This window comes from Ixodes scapularis, unplaced genomic scaffold (genome assembly GCF_016920785.2).
Source record: "Ixodes scapularis isolate PalLabHiFi unplaced genomic scaffold, ASM1692078v2 PGA_scaffold0__279_contigs__length_252992795, whole genome shotgun sequence".
NCBI lineage: Eukaryota > Metazoa > Arthropoda > Arachnida > Ixodida > Ixodidae > Ixodes > Ixodes scapularis.
Genome location: NW_024609835.1, coordinates 252,917,227 through 252,931,522, shown reverse-complemented (window position 1 = coordinate 252,931,522; position 14,296 = coordinate 252,917,227). Strand labels below are relative to the sequence as shown.

The following is a 14,296-nucleotide window of genomic DNA, read 5'->3' as shown; positions in this document are numbered from 1 at the left end:
GGCCTTCTTAAGAAGATTTTAACAGCCTGGCAACCAAAGCAGCGTAGTCTGACAACCGGGAGATGACTACTTCCGTCCGCCATTTTGGGGCTCTGACTCATAGGAACTCTATGCGATTTCCCAGGAATAAAGAAGAAAAAGAAGTAAAGCCATTTTGTGTTATCGCGCAATCCGCTGGTTCTAGCGGGCAAAAAGCTCCGCCCATTGGCCAAACTCTCTCAGTATAAACGGCTCTGATTCCTATCGGACATACAAATCCCTATCGGAATTTTTGCTAGGGTCGTAGCGGGTTGCGGAGAGCGTTGCGGGACGGCGAAAACGATCTACGAAAACTCCCTAATTCAATAAACATATGCGATTCCGGTTTCATGTTTTTTTTTTTTAATTATTTCAGTTTTACAACTATTTAACTTCAAGATCTGACCGATTGGTAAACGAATACACTATTGCACTATTGCCATAAACATCACCTAATGTCTGCGCCGTTGCCGCTGCTGCCAAAACGTAAGCAGAACGATGTTTATTTCAGACACAAAACTAAGCACACTTGAACTTCTTTTCGTTCTGTTCCCCTCATATTTACGTTGCTCACTGTAGAAAGTACCCGCTCGTGTGCACATCGCAGTTGTAGAAACAGATGGACGTCACTGCACCTGTCTTCCCGTAGCCTTGGCTCGCATCGAGCATTAAACGACGCATGTGAAGAAACGATTCGTTGCTTCAAATTTCGCTGTAGCGGGTGCGACAACTTGGGCGTTCACGGCTGCTTTGATTCGCGCGCTCAGGCTGTTCGAGAGGGTGCGCAGCATGTGTGGGTAGGGCAGCGGTCTTGACCCGATCGAGGGACGCACTCCTCGCGATTGCAGTCGGGACCGGCAGCACCACGCCATGGCCCTGTCGCGCAAGGACGTGGAAGAGCTCAAGCCGTGGATCGACAGGACGGTCGAGAAGTTCCTGGGGTTCAACGAACCGACCCTGGTGACGGCCGCCGTCAGCTGCCTCTCCAATGGCTATGACAAGAGGAAGACCACAGGTGGGATGAATGCCGCCGATCGCGAGTTGACACGAATACGAACTCGTGGGGGGATGGATTTGGAGGGGGCACTGGGATTCGCAGACATGGATGTACGAATGGATAGGGACAGAATTGCGGTAACTAAGAGGAGATTGGAAGTTTACTAGAAAAGAGCTAGGGAGGGGTGAAAATGCAGATAAAATAAGCAATGGGAACACTTTAGAGGGGAGGGATCTCTTCTGTAAAAACAAAATTTATACAAATTTAAAAAAAGAAGGGATAACGAAATGTTAGGCTAGGTGGCGCAAGCTGCTGCCCATTGCAAAGGGGTGTAGCCATTACTATCCATCCTTCGTGGAAGCTCGACGTTTCCTCAGTCGCGGGACGCATTTCACCCCCGATGCGCTGCCTGCTTGTGTGGAAATGTTTGTCATCTTAGATAGTCTGGGTTGGACGTCACCTTCGACGCTCGCTGTGAGCTCCGCTCTGAATGAGGGCTGTCGAACGAAATACTGAGTTCCTAGTTTGCAAATCAGCTTTTACTACATCCAGAAAAAAGAAAAAGAAAAACAAACACCATTGAAGGTATGGCACTGCTGGTGCTCACTGGGCTATCTACACAAGATGAGACCACGAGTTGCGTGGCCTTCATAGTGCTGCACCACCTGGAGACTGGTGAAACGAGTGGCGAGGGTGTGTGCTTCCTTCGACGTGCACACCCTCGCAGCCTCGCTTCCCACTGCGCAGTTTCAAAGGCCTCCAGGTAGCGCAGCCTTTTATTGAAGGTCACGCGTTCTGGCATTAGCATTTCATTCCGTACCAATGGTACCTAAATGATGCACATCACCGTGTTTTGATGTCCACACAGTTGCGTTTGACTATAACCGACTGAGACAAGACCAGTTTCTCAGTCTTTTGTGAGATGTCAGTGGATGTCACTGGCAAAACTGTGAATTTACAAAAAGCATAAAGCACTAAGTCATCCTTCTCAATATGTTGAGTCATCATCTTAATTCGTTTAGTCATCCACTGAGTGGTCACGTAAATGTTTTGGTACCTTTCGTGTCACCGACATGTTTTTGCTCAAGGACTTTGTAGGTCGACTGAACCATGAGACATATGAGGCTTTCGCCTATAATAATTTCGAGGGATGACTCGGAGCAGACTTTACAACTGCTGTCATCCGTCGGTGACAAGAACCTATCTGAAAATTTTAGTTTATCATGACCAGTCTTCTCCCCCTGCCTGTAATGTATGTGCCGCCATTTTTACTTTGCTGGGCCAGAAGAGCTAAACATAAAATATTTTAAAATTGGCGAAATGCGGGGGGCGATTGAGACGGCATCCTCTGGTGTCAAGATCTCCAATCAGGAACGCGCGATGAGTCTAGCTTGTCGGCTGAGCACTGGGAGAATCTTTTTGGTGTGCGTCGAGATGAGCTTGTCATTGGCGATATTGGCACAAACTGCTACGATGAGCAGGAGTTGCCCGAAGTAGCCAAAGGGTTAGTGAGGTGATCCGAATAGTCCTGGGTGGTCTGCATGCTACGAGCACCTGGCCTGGGTGTATCACGAGCTGTTGAGTTCTAGCGACACGTTGTGAAGGTCTATTGGACACGGCAGCTTTGCCGCGGCAACGTTTCCACTGTGGCTAAAGAGAGTAGCCTCCTAGAACACCAGGTGGATTACTTTGTCGTTAGTGACCCGGCCGTCGAGGCTCAACGAGAGTATGCTAGTTCAGTCGTGACGCCAGTCTCAGCGATGCCGACGTGGGCTAAGTGGCGCTGCATGGAGGAATGACATTTGGGGGCAGTGACGTGGGCCTTGTCTTCTAGGTAGAGAAGCGCAGGAAGGTGCAGAGGTGGCGCAAGGGGGCACAAACAAACTTAGCGCGCAATTCCTGCCTTGACGGCGCAAACATCGTCGCGCGCCTCTGAAGGGAAGCCTTGCCAAAGATGTCGCTCCGACGGGAGTGGAACACACATGGTAAAAACTGCGCCGACTACACTCTGAGCACCGTAGCATCACCGAACATTTTCCTAAAGTTCACGAAATGGCGCGCGGGATATAAAGAAAAGAAATTGACTTGATAAGCTACGAAATCGGAACTCGCTTATCGGATAAGCGAAGCCCAACAACAACGACCCCCGCCTAAAAAACACTCGGCTCGTCCGGCGTACTCCTTTCAGTTATCCCATTGTTTTTATGGCCTGTTTCGTTAAAGGGCAACTCTACTTCATTTTTACAATTTCTGGGTTATGATCTGTTTAGTCCAAGTCGGCGACCCTGAATCACGAGATATAATTTGTTTTTCGGTAGTGTGTATCGTTTTGTAGATATCACGAATCTAAGTATCGTTCCGGTGGCACAGCAAAACCAAAACTACCGGCTGAAGCAGCTTGGCAGCACTGATATTAGTGGCGCGTCGTCGGCATGACCTAGTTCTCGTCCTGCGCTTCTGAGCCGACGCACTGACAATGTCGGCTCAGTCCCACGTGTAGTTTCAAAAGAGAAGGTAAGTGGCACGTTTTCTTTTTTTACCGCTTCACATTGTTAATATGCACCAAATGTAGCACGTTTTAGTGTGTACTTATAAATTTGCCGGCTGAAAAGCGAATCCGACTGCCATAAATATGTCGGGGTCAGTGCCGGCGCAGCGTGACTTATTTGTTTCTTGCTCGCGAACCGAGAGAAAAAGAGATAATGGGAGATAGATGGACAGATGTATCCACAAGCGGTCTAAGTTGTTAAAGCTAAGGTACCTTTATTTGCACGCTAGTTAGATCATCTGCGACCTGCTGCGTCCGGCCGATCATGCTGGAGCAGCCGGCAGACGGTACGCGAACAGCAACGGCACCGCATCATTCTTTTAAAGACGCATGTTTTGTGGAGAAACCCCTAACGGTCAACAGCTGCAGATCCCGTGTGTAGGTATCTGACGTAAAGTGCTGGGAGCAGAACTTCGCGTTGGAGCTCGGAGTCGACGGTCTTCCGAAGTCTATCTGGCGAACGGCACCGACCCACACCTTATGCCTCTTCCGGTCTCTTGGGAACTGGTGGAACCGCAGCTCCGGGTTGTGCACCGGTTTGTTGGTGCAACCCACAGCACTTCAAGTCGTGCTCGACATTGCCCAACGCGAGTCCGGCAAGTCTCTCCGGCTCCATGACACGCGCGTGAGCGAGCAGCACCGCTTCGCTCTCTTCCGCGCTCGCGGAAGCAATGCTGGAGTTAAATGAACTGCCTGGACGCTAATAAAAATAGGAGAACACAGGATAACGTGGTAAGCACCTCTTGCCGTCAGCAGAATCGCAGAACGCCACGGGAAACAAAGCGTTCGCGGCGTCCGTACGAGAGCGTAGGACTAGACCTACGTCATTGCCCAGTGTTGCTTCACTAGCTCACCCAGTGCCAGCGTTGCTCACCCGCTTTCGGGCCGCTAATTGAGCTGGGAGAGCATTTTTAATATTGGTTTTAACCGGTAATGCGGCGTTGGTTTCACGTGATATTTTGGGTATGACCGTATTTTGACCCCCTAAAGCGATATCAGTCATTTCGATGGGGTCGACTTTTTGAGTGTAGTTGCCCTTTAATGTTAGCCACGAACCATCTCGACCACATCAGCGCTTTAACTCTTCCTTAAAGGTGTGACGAGGTTCGGTGGTCTCATCTCCGAGCCTTAATGGTGTCTCTTTCCTTGCTGCCTTCAAAAGGCGGTACGGCGTAGCCTTCAAAATAATTTGCGAGGTTTTTTTATCGCAAAAGTGAAGTATCCGTCGCCGCACACTCATGCCCGAACGGTTAGTGCTCGATTTGGGCGGAGACCGAGCGTTAAGGGATACATGCTTTATTTTTTGCGGTGAAAAGAAACGCCGTAAATGTTTTCGGAGACAGCTGGCTACAGCAGCTTGGCTGACCGTAGGCTGGCCCTTTCCAGACAAGTTGTCCTCCCTTCTGGACGATGCGAAGGCGGCCAAGCTGTCGGAGCAGCTCTTCGAGACCATAGAGGACCTCAAGGTGAAGCAGAAGATGAAAAAGAAAAAGGTAGGTGTCGTCCCCGCACGATCTCGCTGTGGACCCACGAGGCACTCTGCTGCTTGTGGGATGTCACCCAGGTCAGTGTCTGGACAAGGGTGGGTTAGCGCAAACGGATGTGATTTGCACCCAGTTCGCTCGCTAAATGTAGCTGAGAAATTGATGTCACATAGTCACGTGACCAGACGTCACATGACCTACAAACCAATTCAGTTTTCCGCTAAATTTGGCGTGAAAATTGATGCGACATAGCCTGATGTCGCAAGACCTACTGACGAATTCAGGTTCCCCACTAAATTTAGCGGAAAAGTTATGTTTCGTGACTTATGCACCAATTCAGTTGCCCCCTAACCTGCCCGTGTGTGCAACTATATATGCTATCGTGTTCATAGATAATCGTTCCCTGTGGTTTCTATTTTATTTTTATGCACCGTCGACCCTTAATGGGCTCATTACAGAAAAGAGTTCTAACGCAGAATGTGTTTTATCTGCCGATTCTTGTGGAGTTCTATGTCGTTTGACTGTAACGGCCGGCTATAACGAAAAACCAACACCGAGAAGCGTTACGCCCATAGGGAACTGTATCAAAAGCATTTGAACTCACCACCTGGGGACTGTGAGCCAAGTGCTTTACCGACTGAGCTATCGAGGGTTGGTCAGAGCACGGAAAAGGCCGAGTCATTTGTGCGGCCTTTCCTGTCGTGCTGCGCCATCTCACGGCGTGTGCCAGAAATAGCGAATCTTTGGTAATCGGTGCCGTTCAGATGCCCTTCTCCTTTTCCGTGGAAGGCCTATCGCGTGTCCTGCGCTTACCATTCTCTCCAAAAAAATCAAACTTTTATAAAAAAAAAAAAAAAAAATTTTCTCGTTCGATTTTGGATTAAAGAATAAAACAGTAGCCTTAAGAAAGAAACAATAGACAGTCACGTTTATAAACTTCTGGAACAACTAACGCCCACATTTGAAAAATACCAGAAAATAAGGTGGACAAAAAATATTTGTGCTTATAAGTTTCGTAAACAAAAAATATGACTAGGCATGTTTCATGCTATGCTGCCAAGAAATGCAAAAATGTTCCAAAAGCCGGGATTCATGATTAAAAAGAAATACCTCTGACTTGCCTAACAATACCAACAATTTATCGGACGTTTTGTCTCCTATGTGGGAGACATCATCAGTGCGGCCTGGAAACGCCCGACTAGCTACCAGCAATCTGGTAGCTAGTCGCACTACAAATTACGAAGGATTCGGTGCGGGAGTCTGAAATAACATTTCCTCGGGGAAGAAGATTTCACTTGCCGCTTTAGAAAAGGGAGAATGAGGAAACCGGTTCTACTCTTGAATGGGTGGATCATTTTAGAATGACCAGTTGTTGGAGTATGGGTTAGCTTGGGTTTCAAATACTGGGTGTGCTCAATGTTAAAAAGGCCACAATAGATTATAAAAGATAACCTTCGTCGAGCATTTTAATGTCAACCACAAGGGAGTGCAAGGCCGAGTGGCTTTATTATAGCGCTAATGGAGTCTGCTCGTTTGTATCTAGAGAGTAATACCTAGCTGTGATTCTCCGTACCTTTTTATCTTCTGAATTAGCTGGACATAAGTGGAAAAAAATAAATAGAACACAAAGATGGATTGCTTCGGTATTGAAAAAACCTGAGAGACAGGCACAAATGAGCGTCTACTAAAGAGAAGCATCGATGAAGAATAGCTGCAGCATTTTTTTCGAGATAGAGTCGGGTCATGTTCAGTTGCCCCATTTAGCAGTGGCAACTGCTGTTCTTGACAGACAGTGCTGAGGTGAGCCGTTATATTGGTCGCCATTACCAAACAAGAGTTGAACCAGTTGGTGTGGTGGCGATGTACGATATATAAAACATACAGTAGAACCTCATTGATACGCATCTCAGGGGACCACGGGAAAAAAAATGTATAATCTGGGAAAACATAAAAAACAAGAAGGCCCTTAGGGGTGCCAAGACCTTGGCGGGATTGGTGGATTTGAACGTAAAAGTCAAGAAAACTTAAAAACCAGAAACATATGAACAAAGTTTCTACTGCATTTATGCCGCTTGACGGCTTCCAAAATGGGGAGGTACAAAAGGAGGGCGTTACTGCGGCCCAGGAGGACGACTCGGCGGACCAGCGGAAGACCCGGTTCTCGGAGGGCGTAGCCCTGTCTCAGCCGGGCCAGCCCAGTCCCGGACAGCTGACAGCCATCCAGGTGAGTGGCGCCATCTCTCGCCCGACTGCCACGTTCATTGTGCCCCCGAAAGTGGCCCTTCGATTTCTGCCCCTCCACAAAAGCTTGGGCGGCCGGGACGCTGCATTTTATGACGTGTCGGACGACACTGCCAACCAACAGAAACAAATGGTGTACACACTATGACGTACCGTTGATGAATAAAAAATAAAGACGTTTGCAAATCTTTGTAATGCAAAATTAGAGCGCAGCTCATAAGGAGGTGGGAAGGTTATGCCCCTCCTTCTCCTCCATACCCTCTCCCCCATCCTCCTTTTCTCCCCTCCTCCTCTTTCTTTCCTCCTCCTGCATACATTTCCCTCCTCCTCCATACCCTCCACTCCGCCTACTCCAACAGCAATTCAATTCCCCGCTAAATTTAGCGGGGAATTGAATTGGTGTTGAGGTCACATGACATCAGTTTTCCCACTAATTTTAGGCGCGGTTACGCTGGCGCTGCGAAACACGGAAAACCGACTCTAAAAAAATAATTGTGTAGCAACATGAAGAACTGGGCATCTCGAAACACACGCCTGATAGATTGACAGGCCTGCAAAGTGGGCACGACAGTGACGCTGTGCCCCTAAGGGAATCGCGCGAGACTCGGCAAACGACTTGGCAGACTTACCGCCAATACCCCAGTTTACCCTAACATGGACCAACCAAAGATAATACGTGCGCCATGTCCATGTTTTTAATTGTGCACCGGCTGCACAAGCGCTAGTGCTGCGGGAGCGCCAGTAAAAGTCACCGTCTTGCGTTTTTACCCTTTTTGCTTAGTTTGTGGTAGGATGAGACCAAGCCTGTTCCTCTCTTTAACTGCGTGACAAAATAAAGAATGCTTAAATGCATTATTATGACTTCGAAACCATCCAGTTACTTGGTCGCAATTAGTTCAATGTGATCGACAAAAAGAAGGTTTCAGGTAATCATCGCGCTTCGGGTTAATTTGACCGTCGTAAAATATTGACGCATTAAGACGGTTTATGCGGTAGTTCCTTTTCTAGTTTTGCATTTAGAATAACTTGCTTCCAAACCAACCAAGTGCAAAGGCAGTCTCGTGGCTGTAGGAAGGACAAAAGTACCTTGGAAATGAAGAGCGGCAGCCGACGATCTTCATTTCGACGCTTTGGCAACACATGTTCGTGTCTTTGCGTCTGAGAGGTTCCTCCGAAGTTCTTCGTAATACCTGTGGACGACTTTCTGTGGCACTTCCGAGAGGCGATGCCAATGGGGCGTTGGTGACACTTTTAACTGCACAGCCTCAGAAAGTTGTTTGCGAGTATGGTGGCTTCCCGAAGTGGCACTTGAAGGTGTAGCTCAATTTCAAGGCACATGCTCAGGAGGCTTTCCCCTTCTTATCAAAGCCTGAAATGACCCTCTGCTCGGAGAAATGTGTCCATCCATCCGCGCATTCGCCCACTAAAGGTAGCGGGGAAATCTACGTCACCTCGCGGTGTCGCGTTGATGCCACCATGGCGAGTCTCACGACGTCGATTTCCTCGGCGAATGTGGAAGCGAAAGAACGTTACGTTCTTCACTCCCCAAAACGACCATTAATGTCTCACAAAAAAAATTTCAATGGCGACTCTAAAGGCCTGTTCACACTCTTGCAACCGAGTACGACCGAGAGAGACGAGACTTGTTGAAACATCTTAAAAATTTCTTAGGACGAGAGAACACACTGGCACGCTGGCGCCACCTATGCGGTGACCCTGGAACTGCATTTCACAAGAGCGAAGGTTTTGCGGGATTTCCGAGGTCAAATGTGCGTAATACCTACAAGAAGGGCTCGTTTATAACGTTGACAAAAGTTTCTCGAGCCAAGAAAGAAAGGATAATGCCCAAGAGAAATAGAAAACATGCCGGACCGCCAAATTTACACTGCTACCCAATAGATGGCGCCAGTGTATCCTCTCGTTGTAAGAGGTTTTAAGGAACCCAGTTTTAAGAGGTGGCAAGAGTGTGAATGGGCCTTAAGAATATTGCGTATCATAAGTCGTAGAACTTTGGAGGTAAAGGTTCACGCAACGTTTTCTAGCAGCATTTTTAGGATAATGAGACTGCTGTACTCCATATCACCATAAGTCGGAGCGCAGTCGAGAACTTGGGCGCGTGCAAAGGCAGACACGCATACCAAAAGTTTAAGGTCACGGCACGCGTGCGAAAGGACGGCAAATGCCGAGACGCTTTTGTGGCCGCTCGATGGACCGACTGGCTCCCGGCTTCAGCCACGCTCCAACTTGGGGAGAGACGAAGCGTGGAAGGACGGGGGACGCGTTGCGGCGTTTGGGGACGGGGCTGGGTCGAGCTCTCTTTTGACGCTCTCCTTCCTTGGCGCAGATCAAGGAGATGATGGCCAACGCCCAGCGGATGATCGAGGAGCGCAAGCGGGCTCTCGGGGTGAGTGAAATATCCGGAAATGGCGGCGACGCACTTTCGTCCTAAGGGTTTGCTTTGTGGTACTTTTCATTCTAAATGGCGTATTTTTCGCATCTGACGTATGCACCAAAAAAATGTACTTCAAATAAAAAAAATAAAAAAATGTTTTTCTTTTTTAGTTTACATTTAGTGCGCAGTTTACGCGGGGTACACATTCGGCACCTAGAAAGTTATTATTCGCGGCACTCCTTGAAGTGCTAGCTTTATTAGAGCGCAACAAAGCTTGTATCGTACAGAAATAATTTCTTACGTAATTTGTCTTTCGCTAAATATGTCGTGTCTTGTCGTAAAGAACAGTCTTGAAAAACAAATCCTCATGTGGTCCACACTGCATAAAATTTCCACTTCTAAATACGCCTAGTTTGCAAATTATAGTCCTGACAAAACGGGATACAAAGGTGGACTAGTTATACCACTTTCATCAATTTCTTTTGTTCCGTGCCTCGCTGCAGGCAAGGGGACAAATTGGCCCAAGTTGCGGCACTCCGCCGAACGGAACTCGTGAATCTGCGAATGTGTCTTTTTTTTTTTCTAAGAATTTGTGTTTTCTGCCGGTCACCCTCTTGAGGCCCGTGGGCGACTGGTGATCTGACTGTCTGTTTTAGTCCCATAGGGAGTTCTAGAATGGCATAAAGAGCCTCGTGTTAGCACTTCGTACAACAAACGCAAGCTCGTGGCTAAACCCTGCGAAGCGTGTCAAACCGGCACTTTTAATACAGCGGGCGCAAACATATGCACAAGCAATTGCAGCACCATCTATGAGGTAGTTTGAAAAGTTTCCAGAATGAAAACAATAAATATCTGATTTAAGTTATACTATTTTTCGACGCAATCCCCCCCAAAGCTTGACACGCTGGGCCCAGCATTTCTACAGCTTTTCGATTCCCTCCCGGAAATGACGTCCTTCGAGTTGCCCAAAATAACTAACTGTTCACAGCCTCCATCACCTCTTCATTCGACAGAAATCTCTTTCCGGCCCGGAAGGTCTCGAGATTTCGGATTATCGGTGGAAGTCTGAGGGAGAAAAATCGGGTGAATATGGTCGATGCGGAAGGAGTTTGCACTTCAATTCTGACAGTTTTTGCTGAGCGACTGCACTTGAATGGGCGAGTGCATTGTCGTGGTGAAGCAACACTTGTTTCTTGACCATTCCCAAGCGTTTTTCTTCATTTACTTGTTTCAGCTTGTGCAGTTTTGACTAGTAACAGTTTTTCCCTTTTCAAGATAATCAATAGGCAAAATTCCTTTGCACCCCAAAAACTGATGTCATCACCTTGCCAGCCAACTGAATGGTCTTTGCCTTCTGCAGAGCCGATTCACCGGACTATGTCCATTGTTTCGATTGACTTTTTGTTTCTGGTATGTAATGGTAATCCCAGGTTTCGTCTACAGTTACAAATTATTGCTTGAAATTCGTTTGATTTGTCTGAAACTTTTGCAAACTGTCGGCTGACATTCGGGCTCGAACGCGCTTTCACTCTGGATTGAGCAAGCGCGGCACCCATCTTGCAGAAAGTTCCTTTAATCCCAATTCATTGTTTGAATTAGGAACAACTCGTTCGGAAGACTGCTTTCTCAATTTCACTCACTTTTATGCGGCAGTCTTCCAAAACCAAGTCATGGATTTTATCCACAATTTTTGGTGTTGTAGCTGTTTTTGAATTTTCTGAATGTGGTTCATCACTTGTGCCTGTACGACCCCACTTAAATTCGAAAACCCAAAAACTCGCGGCGAAAAACAAAGATTATGGGCAACAAGAGCATTCAACCTGGATTTGATATCCGTTGCAGTTTTTCCCTCCAAATAAAAAAAAACTTTCAGTCTTTCCTCTCTGGTGAAGAAAGAAGACCCACTGAGCTGTACAATAGAAAGTAATGGCCGGCGGCAAGTCGGCAAGCCCGAATGGAAAGACTGCTGCCATCTATGAGCGATGGCGGCAACCAGATACGCGGCCTGCCGCTGTCGCTCATAGATGGCGGTAGGTTTCTAGAGTTTGGTGTCTTCATTTCTTTGTGGGAGACACAATCCTGGGGAAAGTAGCCCTTAACAGCTCCATTGTAAAAAAAGTTGATAACCATTTGAATTTCGTTTTCAGCCATCATTGAAAATGTTCATGGTTGCTCGATAGAATGCTTCTCAAAGCCAGACTTTTTGAGATATCAATCTGACATTTGTGGTCATTTCATACGAAAAGGTAGCAAACACAGCAACATCAAAATGATTAGGAAGAAAAAAAAATCCTAACTGCGATTCCGGAAACTTTTCAATCTAACCTCATAGATGTGGCAAAAGGTTTTCAGTGCGCTGCCCCGCGCCTGACGAGAGCAACGAGAATGGAACGCAAAGGACCACCGCATATGTACGCAAAATAGACAGTGAGTGGACTTGCGTGTAGCTCGCCGTTTTGCACGTGTATAGCGAACGCGCAGTGTGGAGCACGCATCACTAACGTAAACATTCAGGGCTTTCATTTGCTCCTACGTGGAATATAAGAAACGGGACGGCCAACGCAAATCTGCAAACGTAGCTCGAGTTTTATTAGGCCGAATCATCCTTAAATAGACCCTCAACTACGAGAAGTATGCAGCTAACAAAACAAAGAAGAAAAAGAAAGGAAAAGATATAACACTTCTAACTACCTCACTAAGGAATTTAGCCACCTAAGGACACCAACAGAAAAACCCAAAGTGCTCAGTGCACATTAACTGAAGAGTGTGTTGGTAACAATGACTGGCAACAGAAAGAATTACTGTCTGCACAGGCCAGCTGGTGCAAGTTTTTGTACCATGATTATTTTAACCCGAGGCTGGTGCAAAAGGAGAACATTTTTATAGATGAAGAGAAAGCAAAAGGGACAGACAGCGTCTCAATTGAAAAGGAAGTACAACCCACTTATAACGATACTGAGAAGACCCAAAATGTCCATCCTTATAGCCGATTATTGTTGTATCGGGACTACAAACTGATCATTTCCAGCCTAGAAAGTCTACAAACTGATTGTTATAAGCGGTACATTGTTATATGTGGTATCGTTGTAAGTGGGTTGCACTGTAAAAGGAACAAACAGTATCTCTAAAGATGCTGTCTGTCCCTTTTACTTTCTCTTCATCTGTAAAAAGATGTTCTCCTTCTGCACCAGTCTGTTAAAATAATCATGGTGCACATCACCCCCACATGTTGCCCGAACATTCCAAGCGAACCTGGTTCTGCCTACCAGACACAAAGGGAAAGAGAAAAATTACCCAATTTAGATAAACTCCCCCCCTTCCTACCCCCCTTTCCCCCCCCCCCCCCCCCCAAAAAAAAAAAAGAATTTAGAAACGGGTTTGTTCAAGGGCACAGACAGATTCCTGAAACGTGACAGCGTGGTGGTGCTAGATCATGCCACGCTACGCCTCGCGTTCTTAGCCAATTTTGGTTACTTTCTATCATGTACTGGGTGCATCCTTTGATGTTAGAGATTCATGTCTGAATTTGCGCTTTTTCATGTTTACCTCGTTTTCCCTTCATATTAGCATCATGACTGAAGCATGCGCATGCTCGTGCCAAATTGCCTGATCTGTAACTTTACGAGAGTGGCATAGCGTACCTTCCTCGCAAATATGCCTCGTAGCTGCTGCGAGGTAACCCGAATCAATAAATCAAAGTTATCCGAAGCTTCATCTGAAATCGGAAAGAGACCTCTCTGCCCCCTGCACGAAAGCGTTAAAGCATTCCTCCACGGGGCAAACGATGCCGCACGCTCGGAAAGCCGCATTACGGAACAGCAGCCATTACCAGTTGCTCGGCAACTCCGTCGTCGCCCCGCAGCCCGTGGCCGTGGCACCCGCCCCACCCGTCCTGGGCGGCGCCGTCCCCCTCCTCAGGCCGGGGCTGGGCGCGGCCCCCGTGGCGCCCCTGAGCGTGGGCGAAAGCCGCAACCGGATCGCCGAGCTGACGGCCCAGATCCAAGCCAAGCTGGGCGGTCGACCGGGCTTCGTGGGAGCGCTGCCGTCGGCTGGCGGTGCACCCTCCCCCGCCATGTGAGTTCCTCGCAGAGGGTGGCCGGGGTCCGCGCCGCGGGTTGAGTCTGCGTCGCGAGAATATTCGAACGCTTCCGACTTTGTTCCGTGGCTGCCGTGAAGACGAAGCGAGCGGCACCCGTCGGATTGTCGACGTCGTTGCCGAAGCGTCGCGATAGAGCTCGAGGAACCCACCGACCCGAAATGGTCGGTCGTAACGCATACACGTAAAGGAAGTTGGGCGCGCACCAAACACATTTGTGGGCGCCACCACGTGTCGCGAGTTGGAAGGGCTTGTGCAGACTCATTTGACGTCTCGACGTCGACCCTTTACCCACCATGGACGATTTCTATTTTGGTGTTGGGACTGGCACGTTTTCGTGCGCATCAATAACCCCATTTTAAGGGGATGCCGAGCATAGGTAAACGTGCCTCAATCACCCGTGCGTGCGCTAGCCCTTTTTGGGTTCCCAGATTCGCTTACGTTATCGGGTAAGCAGATCTGGGAACCGGCTAGCGCACCCATCACTGAAGCATGTTTACGTAATTTTCATCTGCTCCTC

At 47.9% G+C, this 14,296-nt stretch overlaps 1 protein-coding gene across 3 annotated transcripts in view; it reads left to right on the top strand.

Annotated features, from left to right (window-relative positions):
* The first annotated feature begins 449 nt into the window (after positions 1-449).
* The window catches only part of LOC8036491 (U4/U6 small nuclear ribonucleoprotein Prp3), an 86,541-nt gene continuing 72,694 nt past the window's right edge, over positions 450-14,296 (top strand). The window contains exons 1-6 of one of the 3 annotated variants that reach the window (XM_029978745.4): positions 450-504; positions 867-1,033; positions 4,950-5,056; positions 7,173-7,271; positions 9,633-9,692; positions 13,543-13,754. In XM_029978745.4, the coding sequence (XP_029834605.1) occupies positions 889-1,033; positions 4,950-5,056; positions 7,173-7,271; positions 9,633-9,692; positions 13,543-13,754 (623 nt within the window). In that variant the 5' untranslated portion in view covers positions 450-504; positions 867-888. Of the gene's footprint in view, positions 505-843; positions 5,057-7,172; positions 7,272-9,632; positions 9,693-13,542; positions 13,755-14,296 lie in introns of those variants that run through there. The other 2 variants (XM_040502941.2, XM_029978735.4) reach the window with 2 other exon arrangements.